Source organism: Sciurus vulgaris (assembly GCF_902686455.1).
Source record: "Sciurus vulgaris genome assembly, chromosome: 19".
Lineage (NCBI taxonomy): Eukaryota > Metazoa > Chordata > Mammalia > Rodentia > Sciuridae > Sciurus > Sciurus vulgaris.
In genome coordinates, this window is record NC_136480.1 from 7,309,748 (window position 1) to 7,335,470 (window position 25,723).

The 25,723-nt window shown below is 40.6% G+C and overlaps 1 protein-coding gene across 6 annotated transcripts in view; it reads left to right on the forward strand.

Moving 5' to 3' along the window:
• The window catches only part of TAMM41 (TAM41 mitochondrial translocator assembly and maintenance homolog), a 50,299-nt gene extending 35,921 nt beyond the window's left edge, over positions 1-14,378 (forward strand). For 4 of the 6 annotated variants that reach the window (XM_079122312.1, XM_079122316.1, XM_079122315.1 and 1 more), the window contains 3 exons: positions 2,428-2,593; positions 3,891-3,953; positions 14,242-14,378. In XM_079122312.1, coding sequence (XP_078978438.1) covers positions 2,428-2,593; positions 3,891-3,953; positions 14,242-14,318 — 306 coding nt within the window. In that variant the 3' untranslated portion in view covers positions 14,319-14,378. Of the gene's footprint in view, positions 1-2,427; positions 2,594-3,890; positions 3,954-14,241 lie in introns of those variants that run through there. The other 2 variants (XM_079122314.1, XM_079122313.1) reach the window with 2 other exon arrangements.
• Positions 14,379-25,723: the final 11,345 nt, after the last annotated feature.

Sequence of the window (25,723 nt, forward strand, 5' to 3'; positions counted from 1 at the left end):
GAGATCTTCCTGCCTCAGCCTCCTGAATTGCTACAATTACAGTTATGCACAAATTCATTGGTCTTTATTATATTCACAGAGTTGTGCAGTCATCATCACAGTATAATTTTAGGACATTTCCATCACTCTGTACAGAAACCCCATACCCGTTAGTAATCCCCAGCTTTCAACTGCCCCAGGCAGCCATTAATCTACTTTCTTTCTCTATGGATTGGCCTACTCTGGATACTTCATATAAATGGAATCATACTTTTAAAATGTTTTTTGACTTGCACAACTTAACTGCTTTCACTTTCATGCTTTAATGAGAATTTTAAAATACAAAGAATAAATCTACTGATTTATTTGAAGATGTCACCTAATATTTTTTCTTTAAACACATGCTTTCAAATAAAAATTTCAGTACATTCTTGTCCTCAAGAGAAAGCTTGGCAAACACTATTTTCTGATTCCTCATATTATTCAAGCCACTTTGGCATTTCTAAAATTCTTAGAATCTTATTTATTTCATTGCTGAAGCATAAATTAAATATAAGATCCTTTTGACCTATCTTAATACATGGCCCCAAAACAAGAATCTATAAATATCATTTCTGGGATAATCTACAGAAATATCAGCATTTTTTGGCATCTGTATAGCAAACACTAAGTAAAGATGGAGCCTGTGAATTTATAACCATCCTAGTGATAAATATAAAGTATTTAGATTTAAAAAAAAGAAAACCTCCTTTATCTTTACTGGAACCACTAAATAATGGCATTTCCTTCTTTGCATAGATATTTAAACAAAACTAGAAAATTTAGGCATTTGATATATATATGTATGTGTGTATATATGTATATATATATATATACACATATACTTAGTAAATATTTGTTGAATGAAAAACATGGTAGAATGAGTGAATTCTAATTATTAAGAAAATTGATCAAAGCTAGAAAATCTTAATCTAAAATTTTATACATTTGTTTGTCCAAGTTTTTTGTTTTTTAACTATCCTCTTAATTGAAGTTAAGACCCAAGCATTTTTTTAAAAGAATATAATGGAATTTCTTACTTAGAAAATAATGTGCTGGGGGCTGCATTTGTGGCTCAGTGGTAGAGTGCTCACCCAACGTGTGGTCTGATCCTCATCACCACATAAAATTGAATAAATAAAATAAAGGTATTGTGTCCATCTACAACTAAAATATATACATATATATGTATATATTTTGAAAAGAAAATAACATGCTGAGCTGCTGAAGGCAGTATTGCTGGTTCTCGTCTTGGCAAGCAGGCAGTGTTTATGTGTAGACTTTTTTTAAAAAAATGTAATTCCAGCAGCTTGGGAATCTGAGACAGGAGAATCTCAGGTTCAAAGCCAGCCTCAGCAAAAGCAGGGTGCTAAGCATCTCAGTGTCTCTAAATAAAAAATACAAAGCAGGGTTTAGGATGTAACTCAGTGGTCAAGTGCCCCTGAGTTCAATACCTGGTTCCCCCAGCCAAAAAAAAAAAACAATGAAGCAGAGTAAAATGTAATAGTGAAGCTGGTCTGATTGCAGTCCTGTTACTACCTTTGGATTCAGTGGTTTCCAGGCAGAGTCTAATGTATAATTTTATGTTTTATATGTATTTTTTTTAACAACGTACTTTAGAACTCATTAGGAACAGATCCATTCACATTGCTTACTCTTACTTAGCAAGTGATGACAACCAAGTTATATTGATTCGTTTATTTGTTCCCTCATTCATCCAGTATATTTCGAGTGTCTACTATGTGCCAGGGGATTAAAAGTGAATATTAGTCTTCGTCATCAGTGTATTCCCATGGTTTGTGAAGTCCAACATGGTATGTAAAAGACTGTAAGGGCAAGAAGCACAAATTCACATTTCACTCATTATTACTGGCTCTGTTTGTTATTATTACATGTTCTGTGCATGTTATTGAAACTCCCTGCATTTACAATGGGAAGGATAATCTGAGCATCCTGGTTTGATAGGTATTTGTTACCTATAACCCACCTTTTTGTAACCACTGGATTTTAGACAAATGAAAATTTTAATAAAGTCAGAAACTCATCCTCAGTAGAGGCTTCTCTACTTTTCTCATGTCAAAATAGAATATAATAGGAAAAGAATTGTCCTTTTTGAAGGGATTTGGGATTCTAAACACAAAGATGTTGAGTTTCAGAAAGAAGAGAGGCTCCTTTAGCATGCTGCCTAGCTTAGGTGTGGGTGCTTATTGTTTGTGTGATTTAATTTGATTTTACTTTATTTTTAACTAAAGAAAAAACATATTTAATTACATATGTATGCCTGGAAGCCCCACATAATATGAGATTCCTGTTTGTGTTATTTTAAATAGGAGCCATGTGTCTCTGAATATTTATAAAATTCACAGCACTTCCTTAGATACCATTTCTCTTTTTTTTTATCCCCCTCAGATAGATAAAAGCCCAGAAGGACAATTCACTCAGCTAATGACATTGCCCAAAACCTTACAGCAACAAATAAATCACATTATGGACCCTCCTGGAAAAAATAGAGATGTGGAAGAAACTTTACTCCAACTTGCCCATGATCCTGACTGCGGTGATGTGGTACGGTTAGGTATGTTTGCACGTTTAAGGCAAAGAAGTGCTGGATGGAGATGTATTATTTCTTCCTTTTTCCTTAGTGAAATTGAGAGAGAGAGATTACCTCAGGGAAGAAGAAAAACTCCTTACGCTTTGGGGTTTTCCCAATCTAAATTTTCATTGGTTTGAAATAAGATGGTGAAATACTTTTTTCAGATTTCTGTATCCCAAATCACTGTCAAAGGGAGAAGCAGTACTGCTTTTGGTTCCAAGAGCATAACTTCTAGAAGTTGTTTAAAAGGTATGCCTGTGTTCTCCATGGTGGTCTAAGAAGGAAGGACACTGGTGGCATTTTTAATGTTTTCATAATATCAGGAACACAGCTCTCATGGGCCACCTCCTACTGGATGTGTCTCAGACTGTGTTCAGCAGGTTCCTTCCAGCATAGCCCACATTTTACAGCATTATCCCCAGGGCCTCCCTAATTGTCAAAAAAATAGAAACCTTCAGAGATCCACTTTCCTAGAGGTGGTAAAGGTAATTTACAAGGTCAGTCAGTAAAGAAATAATTATGAAATTGAGAATCTCTCAAATGAGTGCATTCTCCTGTTTTCATTCAGTGAACATTTAGTGAACCCCTCCAGGGTGCAGGCTCCCTGCTAGATGTAATTTACAGTAACAGTTTTGAACATTAAGCCCCAGTTGAACACTAGCTGCCCTGGGTGACTCCTCTCTCTCTGAGACCTGCCCAGGTTTTCAGAGCACACATTTTTATGCTCCCTGTGGCAGAGTTCTGAGGCACATTGTTGTTGTTTGTTTTAATGTGTCTTAGTAACAGTGTGACCTCTGCTGTTGCTTTGAAGGGATGGAAGACTTGTACTGTGGCTCCTCACTTGAATACCCTGTATATGTGTTTTCATGATGGAAGTTTTTCTCCTAGATTTAAAAAAAAAAAACTTGGTTTTTTGTTTTGTTTTGATCTTTTCACATTTTGGAATTGAGAACCAAGAACCTTACATGGATTTAAATTCCTAAAATGGCCTTTGAGGGTTACCTGCCCTCCACCTCTTATTTTAAGGTGATGTGGCCTGGGCTCAGAGGAGTTCAGTCATTTGCCTGAGCTCACACAGCAGAGAAGTACTGGAGCTGTCCCCTCCAGGGTCCTGGCCCTCAGTCCTGATGCCCTTTTCACTGCTACTCTGTGAAGAACTGGATTTGCTTCTTTTATTGGATAACTGGAAAGAATATATAGCTTCAGGTTTTAAAACTGTTAAGATAACTAACATCTGTTTTTGGTTTTCTTGGTGTCCTTTTTGTTTTTTTTCTCACAGGGCTTTCAGCAATTGTGAGACCTTCCAGTATAAAACAGAGTACCAAAGGCATTTTTACTGCCGGTAAGAACTTTAGGAAATCCATATGGCGGCAACTGGATTGTGGCTCGGTGGGAGATTGCTTTCCTAGCATGCATAAGATTGTGGACTTGATCCCCAGCACCATACAAAAAAGAAAGAAAGGAAAGAAAATCCTTAATTCACATACCTGCTGGATTGAGTGGCCTCAGTGCTCTAGGTTAAAGCAGCGTACAACTTTACCTATACTGTATCTTTTATGTGTTTGTGAAAGGCTGAATTCTGATTGTCATATACTAAGATGTTGTAGAAATGTAAAAACAGGCTCAGGAGCAGTGTTGTCTGGTAGTCCAAAAAAACCAGACCAGTTGAGGTCCTGTTGGAAGGTTTTGCTGCTTCTCTAACAGTCTTGAACAATTCCTTCCTTGCAGGACTTTTTTCCTCATAATTTTGTATTTATCACAGTTTCACATGCAGAGCATTGGCAAAAACAGCATCCCCTCCCCTTTTTCCCCCTCTTCAGAGACAACTAATTCCAAATTTCTTGGTGAGTTATTTTTATTTTTATTGCCATTTCTGAGAATAACATGTGTCTATTGCTCCTTCGGTGTTTATCTTTAGGCACAATCTATTGATATCTCACTGAGGAGATCAGAATTCAACTCATACACCCACCCTCACTATACTTACTCTTTTGGTTGTCTCCATCCTAAAATACTTATAGTTTTGGCTAAGTCAGTATTTAACATTTAACTATTTTTTAGGGAGGGTGAGTACTGGGGATCAAACCCAGGGGCACTTTACCACTAAGCCACATCCCCAACCCTTCTTATTTTGAGACTCTCACTGAGTTACTTAGGGCCTCCTTAAGTTGCGTAGTCTGACTTCAACCTCATGATCCTCCTGCTTCAGCCTCCTAAGTATCTGGGATTACAGACATGCGTGTATCACCACATCTAGCTGGCACCTAACATTGTTATGAGCCACATGATATCATCTCCTCCCCTGCAGTGGAGAGTATCTTCACCCGTCCTTTTGTCCTTTGTAGGAATTCACTATCTCTGTCTCATGTCTTTCACTTTTTTGGTGTACACGTTCATTTTGGTGAAGCACATGATCCAGTGATTTCCTGAAAAAGGGTGCATAGGATACAAAGTTGGAGGCTGCTATGCATGGCTGAAAATTTCTTTTGTCTACCATCACACACAATTAATACTTAGGTTGGGTATTAATTAAAAATCATCTCTCTCTAGAATTAGAAATTCTAATCTTTAGAATTCTGAAATCATTGCTGCTGTATATTCTCACTTCCAGGACTGCTACTAAAGTGCAAAGCCATTCTGATTCTTAATCCTTTGTGCATGTCTTCATTTTTTTCCCAGGGCTTTGAAATCTCTCAGTTATGTGCTTTGATAAGTCTGTTTTTGTCTGTTTTATGGGGTACTCACTGCCCTTTCAGTTTGGAAACTTCAGAATATAAGAATACAAGAAAATTCTTTTATTCTTTCTTTAATTTCCTCCCATCTGTTCTTTTTATTCTCTTTTTAGAACTTCTTTTATTTAGATATTGGACCTCCCAGACTTGGATTTCTTTCCAATGCTTGGGTTTTCTTTTTTGCAGGACTTGGTATTGAACCCAGGGATGCTCTACCACTGAACCTCATCCCGAGCCCTTGTTAATTTTTATTTAGAGACAGGGTCTCGCTAAGTTTTTGAGGCTGGCCTTGAACTTGTGATCCTCCTGCTGGGATTATAGGTGTATGCCACTACACTCAGCAGTTTTCTTTAGTTTGTTTCCTATGTATTTCCTCTTTGCTTTTTTGGAATTTCTGGGGAGGTTTTCTCAACTTTAGTTTCTAGTCTTTCTGTTGAGTTTTTTTGGTTCTGCCCTTTTTGTATGTGTGGTGCTGAAGATGGAATCTGGGCCTCACACATGCTAGGCAAATGCTCTACCACTGAGCTACATCCCTAGCCCCGACTCTTACATTTTTAATTTCCAGCTTTGTTGTTGTTGCTGTTATTCTCTGAATGTTCCCTTTTGTTGTTATTGTTGTTGTTATTTGTTTACATGATGTTTTTGTCTTATGACCTTAACCACTTGAACATATCCTTAGATATTGCCATGTTTTCCCTCCAAAGTGACCATATTGATTCATAGTCCTACCAGCACTGTGTGAGAACTCAGTTTTCTCCCCATTCTTTCCAACAAGTGATTGGCTTTCCTCCTTTAGTCTTTTTTGTGTAACTTTTGATCATCTCTCATGTGCTAACTCTCCTGGATATAAACACAAACATACCATCCTGCATTCCTGGGGCTCAGAATCTAGGGGATACAGATATATTAATAGAAATTGGTAATCTTGGGGATGAATGGCAATGAACTAGCCCCCAAAAGGCAGTGATCTTTCAACCTGCACCTATTCCCTGCATTTGTGATCTCCTGGGTGCCAGTGTGGTCTCTCAATGTCTTACAGCCCAGCCACCTGGATACCTATCCAAAGCATTTGGCCTTTGAAACATAGCATTACCCTCCTGAACTTTCAGAAAGACTCAAGAGATTCAGTACCATTTATCCTTAATGTATTAAAGTAAGGATATTCCTACCACTTGGGGGTGCAAAACTTTGCATTTCCAATTATGATAATCATTTAATCTATGTTCTTGCTGGTTTATCCTGGTAAGACTACAGATAAGTTGCTTTTGTTTGCTTGGGTAATTCAGGCTATTAATTAAGGTTTTGCATGATCACCACTCCCTTGCCATGCTCCTTCTCAAGTGAGACTTAATGATTTATTTTCTTGATCTTGGCTTTCTATGCTATAAGGAATTATTAGAATTATTATTATTATGCTTTTAGTTGTGATAATGGTGTTGTTATGGGGTTTTTAAAGACAATTTTCTTTCAGAGATAACATAATAAAATATCTATGATACAGTGCCTGGCATTTGCCTCAAAATAAAGCATGGTAGAGAGAAGTGGGTGAGGACTAGATTACACAAGATTAGGAGGCAAGTATGTTGTTGAAGCTGAGCAGGGAAACATGGAGATACATCATACTATTCTGTGTGGGGTTTTTTTGTTTTGGGGTCGTTTTTGTTTGTTTATTTGTTTGGTCTGGGGATTGAACACAGGGATGCTTACCAGTGAACTACCACCCCAGTCCTTTTTTTCTTTAATTTTAGTTATTTTAGTTGTAGATAAACACAATACCTTTATTTTATTTATTTATTTTTTTTAATGTGGTGCTGAGGATCCATCCCAGAGCCTCACACGTGCTAGGTGAGTGCTGTACCACTGAGCCACAACCCCTGTCCCCTCCCCAACCCTTTTTTTTTTTTTTTATTTTGAGTCAGGGCCTCGCTAAGTTGCTGAGGCTAGCCTCAAACTTGAAATCCTATTTATAGGCATGTGCCACGAATCTATTTTTTTTTAATAAGCTTGAATTTTTCTCTAATAAAAGATTTTAAAAGAGCCATCATCATCTCCATACCTCCAGTCTGGAATGAGACTGATTCAGCCTTTTTCTGCTTGTTCTTTCCCTTCGCCAGCAGGGGGCAGTGAGTTGCAGAATCCACAGCCCGATTTTCCTAGTGTCCCAGGAGTGTGGGTGCTGGTTCCCCTGAGCACTTATTTGCTTCTCTTTCACTTCTAAGGATGCCACATTGCATCATGGAATTTCAGAGCAACAGAAAGTGTATAACCTGGCACTGAGGCTGCAGAAATCTCTTCAAATTCTCCCTACCTTGCACTCTAGTTTCTGTTTACGGCAGTCGTGGGCTATGATGAAGTGCCAAGTATAATGCCAAAGACAGGGGCTTGTGAACCCCAGAGACTAGTAGTGTTCATATCTTAACCTCTGCGACTTGAACCAGCTGCTTTATTTTTCTGATTTCTAATTTCATAGAAATAATTATGCCTGTCTTACTAGGTTGTGAAACTCACTTCTTAAGACATAAAAGGACCAGTACTGTGATTGGTCTCTCCTCTTTTGGTACCATTACCTAAAGGCTTTCTGACCTCTCTTTAAAACATGCCTCCTTACCAATGGCACCAGCCCATTAACCAGTTCTCCTGCTGGAGTGAGCTAGCAGGAATAGACACAAAGGGACTGGTTCATTCTCCTGCCCTCCTGCCACTTGTTCCTGTTGGAGTCACAGCTTTGGTTGTTCCATCTTGCTTTTGCTGTGTCCTTTTCCCTGAAATCTCCAAGGTTCTGTCTCCCTTCAGTTTTTCATACAGATAGCATAAACCCTGATGTACTTGGTTTAGTTTTTATTCCTTCATAGTCCTTATCTTCCCTCCCTGTGCCACCTTGTACTCTTATAGGGGTAGAAAGGAATATTCTCTCTTTCCCCTTAACTGGAATTCAGTTAAATTCAGGGAGACAGCTAACTGAAAGGGCTAAGCTTGGGGTCAAAAGACATGAACTTGAGGTCCTAGTTGTTCCTTTCTTCATTGTGTAACCTTGGTATGTTAATGAACTTGTCTCCTGTGAAACAGATGTTAATAGCCAACTCACAAGGAGTTCTGAGGCCTAAAAAGGTGTCTAGTGTGTCACCCAGTACCCAGTAGGTACTATATCACCTTGAATAAACCTAACTATTAAGTAATAGTTACTCTTCCTAGAAATGTCACTCTTCCTAGAAAAAATGGAAACCGGGTGTCTATAAACCAGCTCAAAGGATTATGCATCCTAGTAAATTCTGTTAGAGAACATGGTAGTGTATTCATATAGCCTGACACTCTTTTATAGTTCTCTTGAAATTTCCTGACCATCAGATACACCCATGTTTAAGTATGAGGATAGAAATGCTTCCAAAGCTAAGCACTGCTCTTCTTTTCCTTTTTCCTGGGAGTTTCTTTCTTTCTTTTTAAAATATTTTTTTAATTGTAGATGGACACAATACCTCCATTTTATTTATTTTTATGCAGTGGTATGAATCGAACCTGGTACCCCACACATGCGAGGCAAGCACTCCACGGCTGAGCCCCAGCCCCAGCCCCGCCTGGGAGTTTCTTATTTAGAAAATAATATCAATTTCTCCTCCACCAGGCTATTGGTAGACTAGTACAATTCTCATCAAGGCCACAGGTCAGCAGCTAAAGCCAGCTAGCTCAGGACTGCAAAAGACCAAAGCCTCCTCATACCTACTTCTCTGCCTCTTGCGGTAGCAGCAGGCGGTGTCACATCTCAGGCTCATCACAAAAGACCAGCTATGCAAACTGTCATTTTCTGAGTAGCAACCTTTTCAAAAGTTTATTGCCCTGTTGGAGAGAAGTGGAACTGTTTGGGTATGCTGGCGTGGGAACAGGTGGGTGAGAAGTGGGGAAAACAAGTGACCAGGCTGAGAGATAGGCAGACAGACGGAGGCCTTAAGGCCACGATGAAGAATGCAGAGTTTCTCGGGGCAGAAGGAAGCTACTGGAAGATGGTAGCAAGACCACCATAGCAAGAGAAGAGAGAACAGACTAAAGGACAAGAGAGCTGTTATTAGGGAGACTAATTAGATATGGTTGCAGCCAGCAGAGGAGTCACTACAGCCTCAGAGGCCATTGCAGTGCAGACAGGTGAGTTCCCGCAGGGAATGACTGGGTCTTGGTGACAAAAGGATATGGGAAGAGAAGGAGAGGAGGAGTCAGACCTAACTCCCAGGTTTCTGGCTTGGGATAGCAGGGACACTGTTCCTTAAGGTGGGGAAGGATCTGAGTCTTATTTTCACAAAATCTTGCTTTATTTTTCTCCACCTGACTTTCTACACAATCAGAATTAATTCCTGGGTCAGATACCTGTTTATCACTCTAGCTTCAAAAGATTTCAACTGAATTAACAAGGCAGGTTTGGTCTTGTTCCTGAAAAGATTCTGGCATGCCTCAGTTGATCCTTTCCAACCCTTTCCTGAAACACAATAGAGTGGATCATCATTTCCTCTCTTTCTGATTTCTCCCAATTTTTTTTTTTTGCCTTCAAATTTAAATAAGAACATGAAAGATTTTTCTTCCAGTGCCTTTTTAACAGTGCTATATATTGAACCCTGAGACCCTTGACCACTGATGAGCTGTACTCCTAGCCCTTTTTATTTTGAAACAGGGTCTTACTAAGTTGCCAAGACTGACCTAGAACTTATAACCCCTCTGCCTCAGCCTCCCCTGGGATTGTAGGCATGCACCAACCACCATGCCCTGCTGAAAGTTCTTAAAATAAATTGTACTTATTTTAAGGAGAAATTAAAATAAGGAGAAATTTTCTTTGTAGTTATGTCTGACTGTGGTTGGAAATTAATTGGAAGAGTGTAGGTACCCAAAAATCTAAATATAGAATTATAGGAAGATAGAGACCTCCCATCCTAGTCATATCTCTGGCTCACAGTGTTTTCTGGAAATTTTGTCTGTTGGGGGACTCTTCTGTTTAAGGTCACACAGGTTCACAGTCTTCCATGTGTGTTAACTTTACTATAGGTCATGTGAAGTAGGCTGGATCTCAGCATAAGAGAAACGTCAGGAACTATATGTTGATATAGATTTCTGTATTCTTCCCATGCAAAACCTCGACTGGCAGCACTAATCCATATTCATAATGACTAACTTCAGGTTTTGCACCAAACCCAACACCATGGCTCTGTTTTGCCCACTTTGGAACTTTATATAAATAAGTCCTCTTTTGCATCTTCACTCCTCATTATGTCCTCAGAACATCCTACTATTAATGGACACTAGGGGGTTTGCATTTTGGGACTATTACAGATAGTGCAGCTGTGCATATTTTTGTACTGATCTTTTGGTGAATGTGCTTACTCATGTCTGTCAGGTGTATACTCAGGGGGAGAATTTCTAGATTACAGAGCATGTGAATGTTCAGTGTAAATAAATAACAGTTGTCCAGCTTTACACTCCCACTAGCAGAGTTCCTGTTGCAGCACACCCCCTACTCCCTGCCAGGACTTGATAATATATGTTCTTTACATTTTAGGCACTCTGGTAAGTACTGGTATCATCTTGGGGTTTAATTTACACTTTTCTGTTGATGAAGGAAGTGAGCAATTTTATTTATTCATTTATTTTTTACTTGTAGATGGACACAATACCTTTACTTTATTTATTTTTATGTTGTGCTAAGGATCAAACCCAATGCCCCACACATGCTAGGCCAGGGCTCTATTACTGAGTCACAACCCCCAGTCCTTGAGAGTTTTTCATATGTTTATTTGGATAATCCTCTTTTGAGAAGTATCTAGTTATTCTTTGGCCCACTTTTCTATTAGTTGTCTGCCATTTTCTTATGAATTTTCTACATAGTCTAGATAAAAGTTCTTGTATGTTTATTGGTGTTGGAAATTGAACCCAGGGCTTCACATACTAAGTACTTGCTGTACCACTGAACTATAGCCTATATATCATGTATATGTCATATATATAATGCAAAAATCTCCCACTCTGAGTATTATCACTTCACTCTATTAATGATGTCTTTCAGTGAAAAGAAATTCTTAATTTTACTTAGTCCAGTTTATCAATTTTTTTCTTTATGGTTAGCAGTTGTTTGTGTTTTGTTAGGAAATTTTTGTCTATTTCAAATACAGAGAACTTAAGTCCTCTGCTTTTGTTGAAATTAGAGCATTATGTCAGAAAGGGCCCTTCTTTCTAATCTGTTGGGTTTTGACCTTTTGCGAATCTAGGATTCCTTTGCAAATTTGTCTATAACTGTGGACCCTCTCATAGCAGCACACATAACACACACATGGCATATTTCCCTACAGTTTCAGGGAGTTCTGAAACCCTGACATTTTACAGAAGAGAAAATTGAGGCCCCGAAGAGCAAACGTCAGGCTTCCACACAATTCGGCCCGGCTGGGCACTCAGGTCTCTTGACTCCTATTCCAGTGCTCTTTGTAGCCCATATCCCTGCTGCAGTCTTTCTGAGAATCTCTGGCAGAGCCATAGAAGAGAATGTGTTTAGTCAAGGGAGGTTTCTGTTCACCAGTAGCAAAAGATGGCTGCATGGTGACACACTTCTGCTTTATGTATTTACCTTAAATGTTTGAGCTCCAAGGAGTCTGTGACTAAGTTTTCTGATGGTGAGCTGGGAATTATCATGGTCTGTGCATCTGCCTCTAGCCGTGACTCAGTGCCCTGGGGTTGCTGTATTGAACCTTGCCATGTGCAACTCCCTGCATGCTACTCAGGCTCTTGGTTGGTTCTGGCTGTAATTTTAAAAAGCACCTTATGTAATAAGTTACCAGCCTCTATTCTCAAGTGGGTGAGGTCTACCAGAGTGGTTGCTACAGGGAGAAAATTAAAAGGGGTGAAAGCAGAGAAAGGAGCTGTGAGCTTCTTGTCCAGCTTATGCCAGTTCATAAGTAGTTACCTGGTGGACAGACCAGGCCTGAGGAACCAGACAGAGTCATTAATGATTTTACCAGTACCTGTGACTCTCCCTTTCACTGCCCACAGAAACTCCTTCAGAGGTTATAAGTGGGCTAGGCACAGTACCATACACCTATAATCCCAGTGACTTGTGAGGCTAAGGCAAGAGGATTGCAAGTATAAGACCAGCCTCAACAACTTAGCAAACAAAAACAAAAAAATTGTTTTTTAAAGGACTGGGGATATAATTCATAGAACAAAAACCAAGTAAGGTTCCAGACAGACTAGGCAGTAGACAGGGGGCAGAGACAGGTATTTTCAAGAGATCACTCAAACCCTAATACCAGGCATCTCTGGAATAAATCCTGCCACCTTGTCAGCATACTTACCAAGCACACTGCTAGGGATGTGCATTCCAGACTCACTGCACAGTCATTGTGTACATCTAAGAGTGAAAAAGACTATTGGGTTCTTTGGGCCACACACAGACTAAATGACCTCACTCTCCACACAAAGGAAGTTAAGTCCATGATAACTTCCCTGAGCAGTATCCTATCAGATCTGATAGACAAATAGCATCAGATTTATTTTATCCCATTTTATGTCTTTCCCATGAGCCTCCAGAGCAGCTCTTCTGTTTCATCATGTACCTGTGACTGAGTCATCAAGGGGTGCTTAGAGGGTCATCTATCTGAATAATAAGGTGCATTTGTTTTGACATTTCAAAAGCATTTGCTGAGGGCTGAGTGTGATGGCACATGCCTATAATCCCAGCAGCTCAGGAGGCTGAGGAAGGAGGATCAAGAGTTTAAAGGCAGTCTCAGCAACTTAGCAAGGTCCTAAGCAATTCAGTGAGACCCTGTCTCTAAAAAAAAATACAAAAAGGGACTGGGGGTGTAACTCAGTGGTTAAGTGCCCCTGGGTTAAATTCCTGGTACCCCGCCCCCCCCCAAAAAAAAAAGCATTTGCTGAGCACCTACTGTGTGCTGCAGGGTCATATACTAGGTATATAGGACAAGATCCTCATCCTCAAGTAGCTCACAGTCTAGCCAGAGGGACGGGTGGGTCCATTGATAGGCACTATACAGTGGGGTAAGTGCCACACAGGAGGTGAGCACAGGTACATGGAACCATCCTGGTACTTCTTGGAGTAGGAATCCTCAAGCAGGTGTTGAGTCTACTAGGCAGAAAGTGGTGGGAACAGCAGGCAGGCAACATACACAGGAACACAGAAGCAGCAAGCTGAGGTAGGTGCTTGGAATGTAGACCTGTAAGAGAGAAGGGGCAAGGATGGCCAATGACATAAAGACTTTTTTTTTTTTTCTGGTACTGGGGATTGAACTCAGGAGCACTTTACCCCTGAGCTACATCCCCAGCATTTTTATTTCATTTTATTTTTTATTTGGGGGTGCTGGGAATCAAACCCAGGGCATCACTCATGCTAGGACAGTGCCGTACCACTGAGCTACATTCCCAGCTCTTTTTTGTTGTTGTTGTTGTTGTTGTTGTTTGTTTTTTGTTTTGAGACAGGGTTTCACTAAATTGCTGAGGCTGGCTTTGAACTTTTAATCCTCCTGCCTCAGCCTCATAAGTCCTAGGATTACAGGCATGCACCACTGCACCGGCTATATTATAGACTCTTATCTCTGCCTACCTTTCTGCTTTTTAAAAAAGATACCAAATCCAAAGGCTGCCAACACACTCATAATTCGAAAAATTCACTTTTCCCAGGAACTCAGGCTCTGTTGGCATCCATATCACTGTTTCAACAGATAGATACCTAAATGAGAATCTTCCCCCAATACCAGTCACAGTGACCTTTGGTGACCTTTCATTCCCTGGTCTTCCAGAGCACCCCAGTCAGCCCGTCACTGCCCTGCTCCTAGACAAATCTTACATAGACCATCCCTGAAACTGCACATCCACCCCACCAGCCTCCATGTTCTCACCCTCTCTCCTTTTCTCTTGCAGGCTTGAAGAAGTCCGTGATTTATAGTTCACTGAAACTGCACAAAATGTGGAAAGGATGGCTGAGGAAAACATCCTGATTTTGCTGGCTTTTATAAGTGTTTATAGATGAATAAAGTGTTTGATCCTTTTTAACAGAACAGTTCTGTTACCTTGACCCATTGCTTGAATTTTGAAGAGACTGTTATTTGTCTGATATTTTATTTTTTGAAATGTGTTCATCAGATATTTACCCAGGTGGGACCCAAATATATAAGAGGTCTGAGCAGCTGAAGAAAAGAATCCTTTCCATGTATGGAACCATGAGTCCTGCATTTTGTAGACACTTGAGAGCCGGAGACGTGACAAGTGATGTTTGTACAGATGGACATGCAGGCCAGGAGAATCGCAGGCCAGGCAGGCGGAGTTCTGCCTGTCTGGTTCTGTCTATAGCCTCCCTCCCATTCCCTCTGCTTTTGCCAAAAAGAGCTCTCAAGTGTCGCGTAAGCATTTTTCTGGATTAGGCTTTTTACTTTTTTGTTTTCCAAGGTGTGCGGCAGAGTGACTTTCGGGTGAGGAGCCTGAAACAGACACTGCAGAGGGACCTGAGACAGACACTGCAGAGCCTACAGACATGTTTGGGCAACAGGACCCCATGATAGTTACTTGGAGCAACAGAATGGACTCATTCATTCACCCTAGTCCCTTTCCGTCTCTGCTCTCCATCCTTTGCAGTATTGGTGGCTTACTAAGGTTGGCTCCCCTCATGTTGTGAGAATACTGGCAACATTTTCCAGGGATTTCTGCTTCCCCATCCCCTTTTGGGGAGACAGAAGATTCTTTTCAAAAGTTCTCTTAGAAAATCAAGAAGGAAAACTTTCCAGCAGCCCCTGGCAAGCCTCCGTTTGTATTCATGGACCCTGATTGAGTGACACGCCCATCTGAGCCATTAAGTGACTGGACCATGCTGACTAGCTCAGACCTGAGCTCCTTACCTCTCTCCAAGAGGCAGCTTCCTCACAGGCTCTGGGACTGTAGAGAAGGAGTGGACACCTGAATAGAAACTGAGGAGGAAGGGCATCAAGAAGCAACCCCTCATCCATCTCATTATGTGCATCTGTCCAGTCAAAGCTCAAGGTTGTCTTTTTTTTCCTTTGCAGCTTTGTGACTTTGGATGGGTTATTTAATCTCTGAACACTTTCACCATCTGGAAAGCAGAGATAACATTACAAAATTTCATGAGCTGTGAACTAAGGTTTGTAACACAGGGCAACACTCAACCCATTGCATTCATTCTATGACATTTGCTGCCATCATCTCTTGTACTGTGGTTTTTGTTATTTTCTTCCTCATGAAGCTAAAATGATTTCCCACTCCTTCTAGGACAAATAAGAATCTTACCAGCCTTGCCCAGCACAGTGGCACACATCTGTAACCCCAGTGGCTTAGGAGGCTGAAGCAGGAGGATCGCAGGTTCAAAGCCAGCCTCAGCAATTTAGAGAGGCTCTGAGCAACTAGTGAGCCCTGTCTCAAAATAAAATATAAGAAAGGGCTGGGCATGTGGCTCAGTGGTTAAATACCCCTAGGTTCAATCCCTGGTACCAAAAAAGAAGTAAAAAGAATTTTACTAGCCTCATCAAGACCCTCTATAATTGGGCTTTATTTTACCTTATTTTACTTAAATTTCTAACCATGTCTGATACAGCTTTTTATATTCCCAAGGTAGATACTTTGCAAAGTAGCAAGTAGTAGAGCATGAATATCAGATCGATTCTACAGATGTGGAATATAAGACATCTGGAGAGAAGGCAACCACCTGGGGTCATAACAGGTGAGCAACGTAGCTGGGTCTTGAACCCAGGCTCCCAAGCTCCTGTCCCATGCCTTTTCCCACGCACCCTGCAGCTCATGAGAAATGAACATGCGAGTCTTTGTGTTCCTGTTCCCCTACTTGTATTCTGGTCTTCCTCTTCCTCAATCCATTTTGAAAGGTAGCTAATATCTAAGTTGGGATTTATCCAACTGGCACATAAGGATGAGAGGTGAGAGTTCCTCTGAGGAAGATGGAGCCCTTTGGCAAGAAGTAGTGTTTCTCATTCCTGAAGACCCAAGAAAGAAGTGTGTTCTCTTTCCAGCTCTGTCCTTGGGCAAGTTATTTAAAACTTCAGAGCCTCAGTCTCCACATCTGTAATGTAGGCATACTCATACCCATTTGTCAGGGTTGGTGTTAGAATTAAGTGTGGCATAATTCATAATCCACCTACTGTGTGTGGTACATGGTTAATATTTCTACAAGTATCTTTGCCATTCAATTCAGATAGTGAATTTGGATAGCTAGAGATAACTCCACATTAGTGGGAATCCTGTCAGGAGAAAAGCAACTACCCTAGGTATATCAAATAGAAGGAATTTAATACAGGGAATTCATTACAAAAATATTGGAGGTGCTAATAAAAGAGAAGGGGAATGCTAAAGGAAGAAGAGAGGCTGTGTTCAGAGAGCAGGGGGCTGCTTACGCCCCTGGGCTAGAAGCTAGAGGCCCACACCTAATTCTATGTTGCTGCCTATGGTGGTTTTTAAAAATATGTCTGCAGATTCTTTGGGCCTCCTCCCATCTATAGGTGCAATTTAATTTTCCCTCTTTGAGTGCAAGCTGACCTTAGTGACTTGACTTGCTTCTAACAGAGAGAATGCATTGGACAAGATATCGTGTGACTTCTGAGACTAGATCTCAAGACAGCACAAAAGATAACAAACTTCAGTGTGACTCTGGGAATGCTTCTTAGCACCCAGCTGCCATGTTGTAAGGAAGCCTGGGACACTTAGAGAGTCAGCCAACTGACAGCCCACATCAACTGCCAGGTGAGCAAGTGAGCAAGGCTTTGCTGTAACTCCAGCCCCAGCTCCTTTTCTGCAACAGCAGGAGACAACCCAAACAGGAACTGCCTAGCCAAACCAAATCAAAGTCTAAGAAAGAAAACCAACTGAAAAATGTTGTTTGAAGTCAGTAAGTTTGGGGGGCTTGTGGGCAGCCTTAGACAACTGGCACAGTACCCCAGCCACTGCTGAAGATACCACTTGTCATTCACCAGTGCTTTCTAAGAAGTGACAGAGAATGAAGGAACCTGAGTGCTTGGCCATTGACCCTTAGTTGGGGGTCACTTGGGTTCTGACATCACACTGTGAGCACAGGCAGCCCACCAGTATTGAGCTCACTTGTATTTATTGTCTTGCTGAGCCATTTTTTCCCCTAGTCTCTCAAAGACCAACCATCCTGAAGCTCAATCACCAGCAACTTAAGATTGGACTCAACATCACTGGGCTGATGTGTGGCAGAGCCAAGTTGGGATGCAATTATGTAGTTTTGGTTATCAAACCAAAGTTTTTCTTAGCTGGCTGATGGAGAAAATTTTATAACTGGAAACCAGGACCGTGTCCCACCTGAGATCTACCCTCTATTCCTCCAAAGCAGGTGATCACCTTGACTGCCAAAATACCCTCCATGAGCTACAGGAAGCATAGGACTGAATCTTATCAGACTTGGAAGATGCGTATTGATGTAGCTACTACATGCTACCAAAACAGCCAAGCTACTGTGACCCACAGAAGCATCCATCTCCCAAATTCTAACCTTGTGAAGAGTGAGTAAAGTTTATAGGTATAAGCTCATATTCTTGTACATATCTTTAATCTAGTGAAGGATTATAGAAGATAGGAAAAATAGTCTAACATATATGGGAGGCTTTTACATAGCAGGTATGATATATAAACAGCCTCATTTAATCCTTACCCTAATCCTACAACAAAGATACGAACCCATTTTTTTCCCCAAACCAGGGAAACAGGATTACAAAGTTTAAGTGATAACTGAAATTTGGGTGTTTTTTTTTTAAAGAATTTCACTTTTATTTTATTTATGTATTTATATACCTATTTATTTATTCATTTATTTATTTATGTGGTGCTGAGGATTGAACCCTGTGCCTCACACATGCTAGGCAAGCATTCTACAACTGAGTGACAACCCCAGCCCAATAACTGGAATTTTAATTAAGCTTTATGTAACTCTCAACTCTCCTATCACACCATGCCTTTGGGCCTTGCCTACAAGATGTGGACAGTTCTCTCTAAGTTGAATCATATCCTGTGGTTATTCTTCATCATTGGTCATAGGACTAAAGACACCCGGTGTTGGTCCTTTCTGTTTTCCTCTATTCCTTCTGATATCAAGTGAGGCCATAGAAAATTCCTTCCTAGAATGCTCTAAAGAGAGATGATGTCAGAATTGATAAGAAATTTAAAAATCTTTTAAATTCCCTCATTTTCCAGGTCAGTCACAGTTGTGACTTCCAAGGTCACATCTATTTATTGACAGCCTGGACTGAAACCTGGGTCTCTTACCTTCTACTTAAACCCGCTTTGCTTTAGCCCTGTGTTCTACCTACTCAGCATCTGGGTGAATTATAACAGGGTCTAGGGCCTTAGATGGAGGAACAAAATCTCTGAGCTCCCCGTTTTTTAAAAATTACAGGACACCTGATCTAAATATAACTCCCACCTCTAACTTGAGTTCACTGTCCTCAAGCCATTTTGTAAAGCTAATCTACTATAACAATTGAGCTTCAGAATTCCAGGTTACAGTGGATTATGTCAAAACAGATCATAAGACATGGAAGATGGGAAAGCAGGAAAAGTCTTAGGATCTCTGAGAGGAGAGTTTGATTGAACAGATTTCAATTTATTGTGTGCCAAGAATAAAATATTGTTAAGCAATGTTGGGTCAGAGAGCAAAGGAATATGCCCAGAGGACCATTCAGTAAGCTTACAAGGTATGAACAACATTTACCTGTGCATCAAAATACAAGATGAGAATTGACCAAGTTCCCTCATTTATTGATTTACTCAAACATTTAATCAATATTTAGTAAATGATTATTGCATGCCAGGAACTGGATAGAGTCCTAGAGAGTCATCCTAACTCTGATGGTCTTACAATGCAGAAGAGTAAGTAAGCAAGTAAATTGTGGATTGTAGTTCTTGATAAGTGCATAATTATAGGTATAATTATTGGCTGCTATAGACATACATCAAAGTAATGGCAAACATTGGTTGAGCCAGTTCAGTGTGTCAGGCACTGTTCTAATCACCTTCTATATATTCACTCATTTAATCCTCACCACAATCTTATGTAATAGGGACTCCTATTATCTGCTCAAGGCAGTAGAGGCACAAAGAAGTAAAATGCACAGCGTCACTGGTAGTACGTGACAGTCAAGTTTCAGAACTGGACCATCCAGTTCCAAAATCCTTTCTCTTGACCTCTTGGCTAAACTATCTTTTAATCACTTAGTGTTCTCCCAGGTGGAAGGGAAAGAGAAACTGATGCCCAGTCTGTTGCTTTAAGAACAAGTAGGAGTTACCCAGGAAGAATAGTCTAGGCATAGCCACGTGGATATTCAAAAGCCCTGGATGAAGAAGAGATCAGTATGTCTAGGGAACTCAAGATAGCTCAAGATGAATGAAGTGCCAAGCAGATGCTGTGCAGGAGTAGGGCTGGAGCAACGACTGAGGCCAGATTAGGAAAGGCCTTAGCCTGGTATGTGTTACTCCTTATCCCCAGAGCATTGGAGAGCCAGTGAGGAATTCCGAGCTGGAGAGTGACAAAACAGGATTTGTATTTTATAAAAAGCAGTATGGCTGCAACTTGGAGACTGAATTTGAAGGGCAGGAGTGTGGCGTAGGGCAGAATCTCTGAGAATGAACCAGAAAGGATACATTTAAGCAATACTTAGGAAGTAAACTCAATACAACCTGGTGAAGAAGGTGGTGCCAAGGTTCTGACTGGGGAAATTAGGAAAATGTCGTGTGTCCATGTCCCAAGCTGGGGATCCAGGAGAAGCAGCAGATTTGGAGGTGGCATGAGGGCAGTGGCATGCCTTGGCATGTGCGTGGAAGATGTTTAGCAAGCAGTTGCCACTCATGTCTGCAGCAGAGGTGACGCTGGTTACAGACACCATGAGAGTGAATGAGATGTCCCTAGGAAGTCTGCAGAGTACAAAAAGAAAAAAGTCAAAGGCACGAACATGAAAGAAAGAGGTAAAGGCATCAGAGTAACTGGAGGCCAGAGGGCAACGAGGAGGACAGGGCATCAGGCCCTACAGGAGATGGATGAGAATGTGTTCAGTCCTATTACTGTTCCCCTCAATAACCTACTTTCCAGCAGGGCATGGTGGTGCACACCTATAATCTCAGCACCTTGGGAGGCTATGGCAGGAGGTTCACAAGATGCTGCCTCAGAATAAAAAATAAAAAGAACTGGGGATGTAGTTAAGCAGTAGAGTGCTCCTGAGTTCAATCCCTAGTATAATAATAATAATAACAATAACAACAACCTCCTTTCCTCCCTGCAGTGTCCCCCTCCTTATGGGAGGAATAATTTCACTCCCTGACTGATATCATGTTTGACCTTATGACTTGTTTTAGCTAATGGATTGAGAATGGGAGCAACATGGGTCACTTCTGAGCAGAAACATAAGGGTCAGCCTAGAGTTGACTGTGTCTCATCTTCCCTCTGCCACAGGACTGGCAACATTCCAGATAGAGGCTCTTTCATCAGCTGGGTCCTGGAACAACGTGCAGCAGAGCCAAAGCTGACCCATGATGCACACTTAGCATGAGTGAAAAAAACATTTGTTGTTGTAGCCTCTGAGATGTTAGAACCAGTCATTACTGCAGTACAACAGCAGTACCAACCTACCATGTTACAGTTGTAACAGCCTACCATGGCAAGATGGGAAAAGTTAAAGTCAGCTGGTAGCTCCAGGCAGTAAAAGTTTTCATGCAGTCAATTGATTTTTGACAAGGAACCCTTACCTCTCACCATATACAAAATTACTCAAGTGGATCAAAGACCAAAATGTAACAGCTACAGAAGTCTAAGAAGAAAACGTATGGTTAAATCTTTACGACCTTGGATCAGTCACTGGCTTCTCACACATGACACCAGACCACAAGTAATAAATAGATCAACTGTACATCATTAAAATGAAAAACTTTTGTGTTTCAAAAGACATTGTCAAGAAAGTGAAAAGAATACCTACACCCCAGCACCAAAAAAAAAAAAAAACCCACAAAATGGGAGAAAAACTCTGGTAAGATGCTTTGCTTATACCTAAAATAAATAAAGAGCTATTATAATCCAATGACAAAAAGATAATCAGCCATATTAAAATGAGCCAAAGGATTTGAATACACATTTCTCCCCAGAAAATACATAAGTGGCCAATAAATACATGAAAAGATGTTCAATATCACCAATCATTAGGGAAATGCAAATGGACCAGCAGTGAAAAGACTAAAGTAAAAAAGATGTTTTAACAAGTGTGGTGAAGATGTGGAGAAACCGGGTTGCTCCTACGCTGTTGGTTGGAATGTAAAGAGGCCCAGCTATGTGAAAATCATTCTGGCAGTTCTACACATGGCTAAATGTTACCATATGACCTGGCAATTCCACTCTCAAGTATCTACCCAGGAGAAACAAAAACATATGTCCACACAAAATCTTATACATGAAAGTCCAGAGTACCATTAGCCATAATAGCTAAAAAGTAGAAACAGCCCAATGTTCATCAACTGATGAGTGAATAATTAAAATGTAGCATGTATCATTCGATGGTGTTTTGTCAGCTTTTTCACCACTGTGACCAAAAGACCTGACAATTTTAGAGGAGGAAAATTTTAGAGTTTATTTGGCGCTCATAGTTTCAGAAGTCTCAATTCATGGACAACTGACTCCATAGCTCTGGGGCCAGGGTGAGGCGGAACGTCATGGTGGAAGAGTGTAGCGAAGGAGAGCTGCTCAGGACCTGACAGCCAGGAAGCAGAGACAGCTCCACTCACCCAACATAAACTCCAAAGCCACGCCCCAGTGACGCGCCTTCTGGGTCACACCCTATCTGGCTATAGTTACCACCTAGTTAATCCTTATCAGTGGATTAATTCACTAATTGGGTTACAACTCTCATCATCGATCATTGCACCTCAAAACCTTCTTGCATTGTCTCAGGAGCTTTTAGGGACACCTCATAACCGTAACAGATGGAATAGTAACAATAAAAGACAAGGTCCTGATGTGTGGTGCTACAACATGTCTCAGTCTTGGAGACAGTATGCCAAGTGAAAGAAACCACACTCAAAAGAACCCAGATTGTATGATTCTGTTTATAAAAAAATGCCCAGAATAAACAAATGTGTAGAGACAGAAAGTAGGTTGGTGGCCATCTAGGGCTAGAAGAGGGTAATAACAGGGGGCTTGGGAGTTACAGCTAAGGGATTGGGTGTTTATTTTTGCATTAATGAAAATTTTATAAAATTGACTGTGATGGTTGCACAATTCTGAATATACTGAAAACCCCACAATTGTGCACCTTAAATGGTTGAATTATATGGTATGTCAATTATATCTCAATAAGGTCATTCAAAATTTCAACCAAGTTTTCAGGGAGAAAAAGTTCTTTGATATGGTCTCAAAAGAATGGTAGAAGTTTAATAAGTGAAGAAAGAACAAGTAAGAAGGGGCATAAATCTTGGTAAAGCAAGAAATTGACAGGAAAGAGTAAGATTTATTTTTTTATTTTTATTTTTTGCCCTAGTTTAGAGTTTTGTGTTAGGGTCTCAAGACAGCGCTACTCTCAGCACTAAACAAAGCTAAAGTTTGAAACAGACATAAAGGACATCACTCTGTCTTTGTTTCCTGTCAAGTGCTGTTCCTGTATATTTGCTCATTGCCTCCAGCCCTCCACTAGGAGATAGGAGTCTTCAGCCTGCCCCAGAGTTGGCATTGTCCTTGGAGATGCGAGGTTAGGGGAACTTCAGAGTTGAGTATCTACAGACCTCACCACATGGTGGCAAAACAAGGCAGAAATGGTGGGCCCATAGTGACATCCAATCTTACATCTTTTGCATAACAAGGAGCAAAATTTTCACCATTCTTTTATAGAAATTGGAGAAGCCAATATGATTTCTAAAACCGGAAGGGTTTTGAAGAAGAATTTGCAGTGACTGCATATTTTCCGCCCATGTGACAGCTATGTTGCCAATTGTCTGGCAAGAGACCCAGGGATCTGGGCATCCTTGAACAAATCTGACTAACACAATTCTCAGTCTGTTAGTACAGCTGCTTCTCTTGAGGATAGTGTAACAGGGATGTGTGCCATGGCACTTGTCTTTGTAACTCAAAGAAGGATTCTACCTGCAGGAGTTTTATTGGGCAATGTTCTTAAAAATAACCCCTGCAAGGGCCAGGAACAGAGGCATATACCTGTAATCCTAGTGCCTCAGGAGGCTAAAGCAGGAAGATCTCAAGTTTGAGGCTAGCCTGGGCAACTTGGGAAGACCCTGTCTCAAAATTAAAAATAGGAAGTGCTGGGGGCATAGCTCAGTGATAAAGCAACACTGGGTTCAATCCCCAGTACCAAAATAAATAAATAAACATATCTGAAAGGAAGTAGCAACAGGCAGAGACCCCGGGGCCATGATATAGCTGTACTACAATAGAGACCTCAGTGCATCCCGCATCCCACAGGGAAGCTCTGGAACTGGGATGGAGCTATGGTTTAGATAAGTGTCCCCCCAAAGGCCTGTGTGTTAAAGGTTTTCTTGGCAGCCTGTGGCACTATTGGGAGATGGTGAAACCTTCAGGAAATGGAGCCTAGTGAAGGACATTAGGTCATTGGAGGTGTGCCCTTGAAGGGGATATTGGGACCCCAGCCTCACCTCTTTCTTTGTCTTCACTTCCTGGTAAACAGTGTTGCTCCACCACATACTCCCCACCATTATTTGTTGATTTGCCACAGGCCCAAAAAACCAAGGATCATGCAACTGAAACCTCCAAAACTATGAGCCAAAATAAAACTTTCCACCTTAAAAATTGAATATCTCAGATATTATGTCACAGTAATGGAAAAACTAACACAGGTGGCCCTTCAGAATTTGGTCAAAACTTGAGATGAGGCAGCAGCCTTTTGTATTGCAGCAAAAACCAGTTATCAGATATAAAGACTGATTCTGTGTAGGTGACTCCCTTCAACTGGTGGCGATTCCCACAGAAGGACTCAACTGTGTAATAGTCAACATTCTTGGCAGCTGGAGGAATGTTTGCACTATATCCAGAGGGGGAATCTGTATGGTACCAAAGTCAAAGGGCCACCTTTTTATTTATTTATTTTTTAGCTATAAAATCTTAGAGGCTCTGTAATGCAGGAGAAGCAGTCAAATATTAAATATGTGTATGCTAACATTTTTTTTACAAAGCCCTCAAAGACTTCATAAACTAACAGGGTGGCCACTCGACACATGGCCATAGAGTACTTGAAATGTGACTGATCCAAATTGAGATGTGACATCCAGTGTCAAATCACACCAGATTATGAACACTTGGTATGAAAAAAGGCATGAAGAATATCACATTAGTAATTTTTAAGATATTGATTGTGTATTGAAATGATATTTTAGATACATTGGCTAAAATATGTTAATACGAATCTCAATATAAGTCTTACCTATTCCTTTTTACTTTTTTATTTCAATATGCTCCTAGGAGATTTAAAATTACTTGTGTGTCTCCCACTGTCTGCTGCTATCATAGACCTCTTCAGAATGAAGTGGGAAGGAAACGGGGTTTTTCTGCTTCACTTGATAAGAAGTAAGAATTAATATTCATTTCTTCTGGCAAACCACGCAGAGCCCACAATAAGCTTTCACAAATTAATTGAGGAAAATGATGAATCAAGAAAACCCTACTTAGGCTTCTTTCTCTCTTGTAGATGATGCTGCACTGTTTTGTTTATCAGAGTTCTAGCTTCTTCACAGCTGGGGAAGAAGAAAAGTTGTGGGTATGTCCAGGGTATGTGAAAGGAAGAGTGGCTTATTGGAACATAGTGATGTCATTTAAAGTAGTTTGGTGAGGATTATACAATAACAATGACCTCCACTTTGCAGAGTTTAACAGCTATGAAATGTTGTTCTAGCTGGCCTCTGTAGTGCATGCCTGTAATCCCAGCAACTAGGGAAGCTGAGGCAGGAGAATCACAAGTTTGAGGCCAGCCTAGGAGACTTAGCAAGACCCTGTCTCAAAATAAAATTGAAAAGAACTAAGGATAGAGCTCAGAAGTAGAATGCAGCTGGGTTTGATTCCCAGAACCACAAAGAAAAAGTCTTGAATGCCTTTTCATGGGCATTTTCTGCTATTACTTCATTGGAAAAATTATACATTCCTTTGGTTTGTATCTCTGTGTCTTCGTCTATCCCAATAAATCATAAATTTGGTCTTTTCACCTTGTCCCATAGTTCTTGGAAGTTGTGTTCATGGTTTCTTAACATCTCTCCATGGTCAACTCTATTTTCAAGATTATATATTTTGTCTTCATTGCCTGAGGATCTGTCTTCCAAGTGGTCCAGTCTGTCGGTGATGCTTTCTATTGAATTTTTAATTGGGTTTATTGTTTTC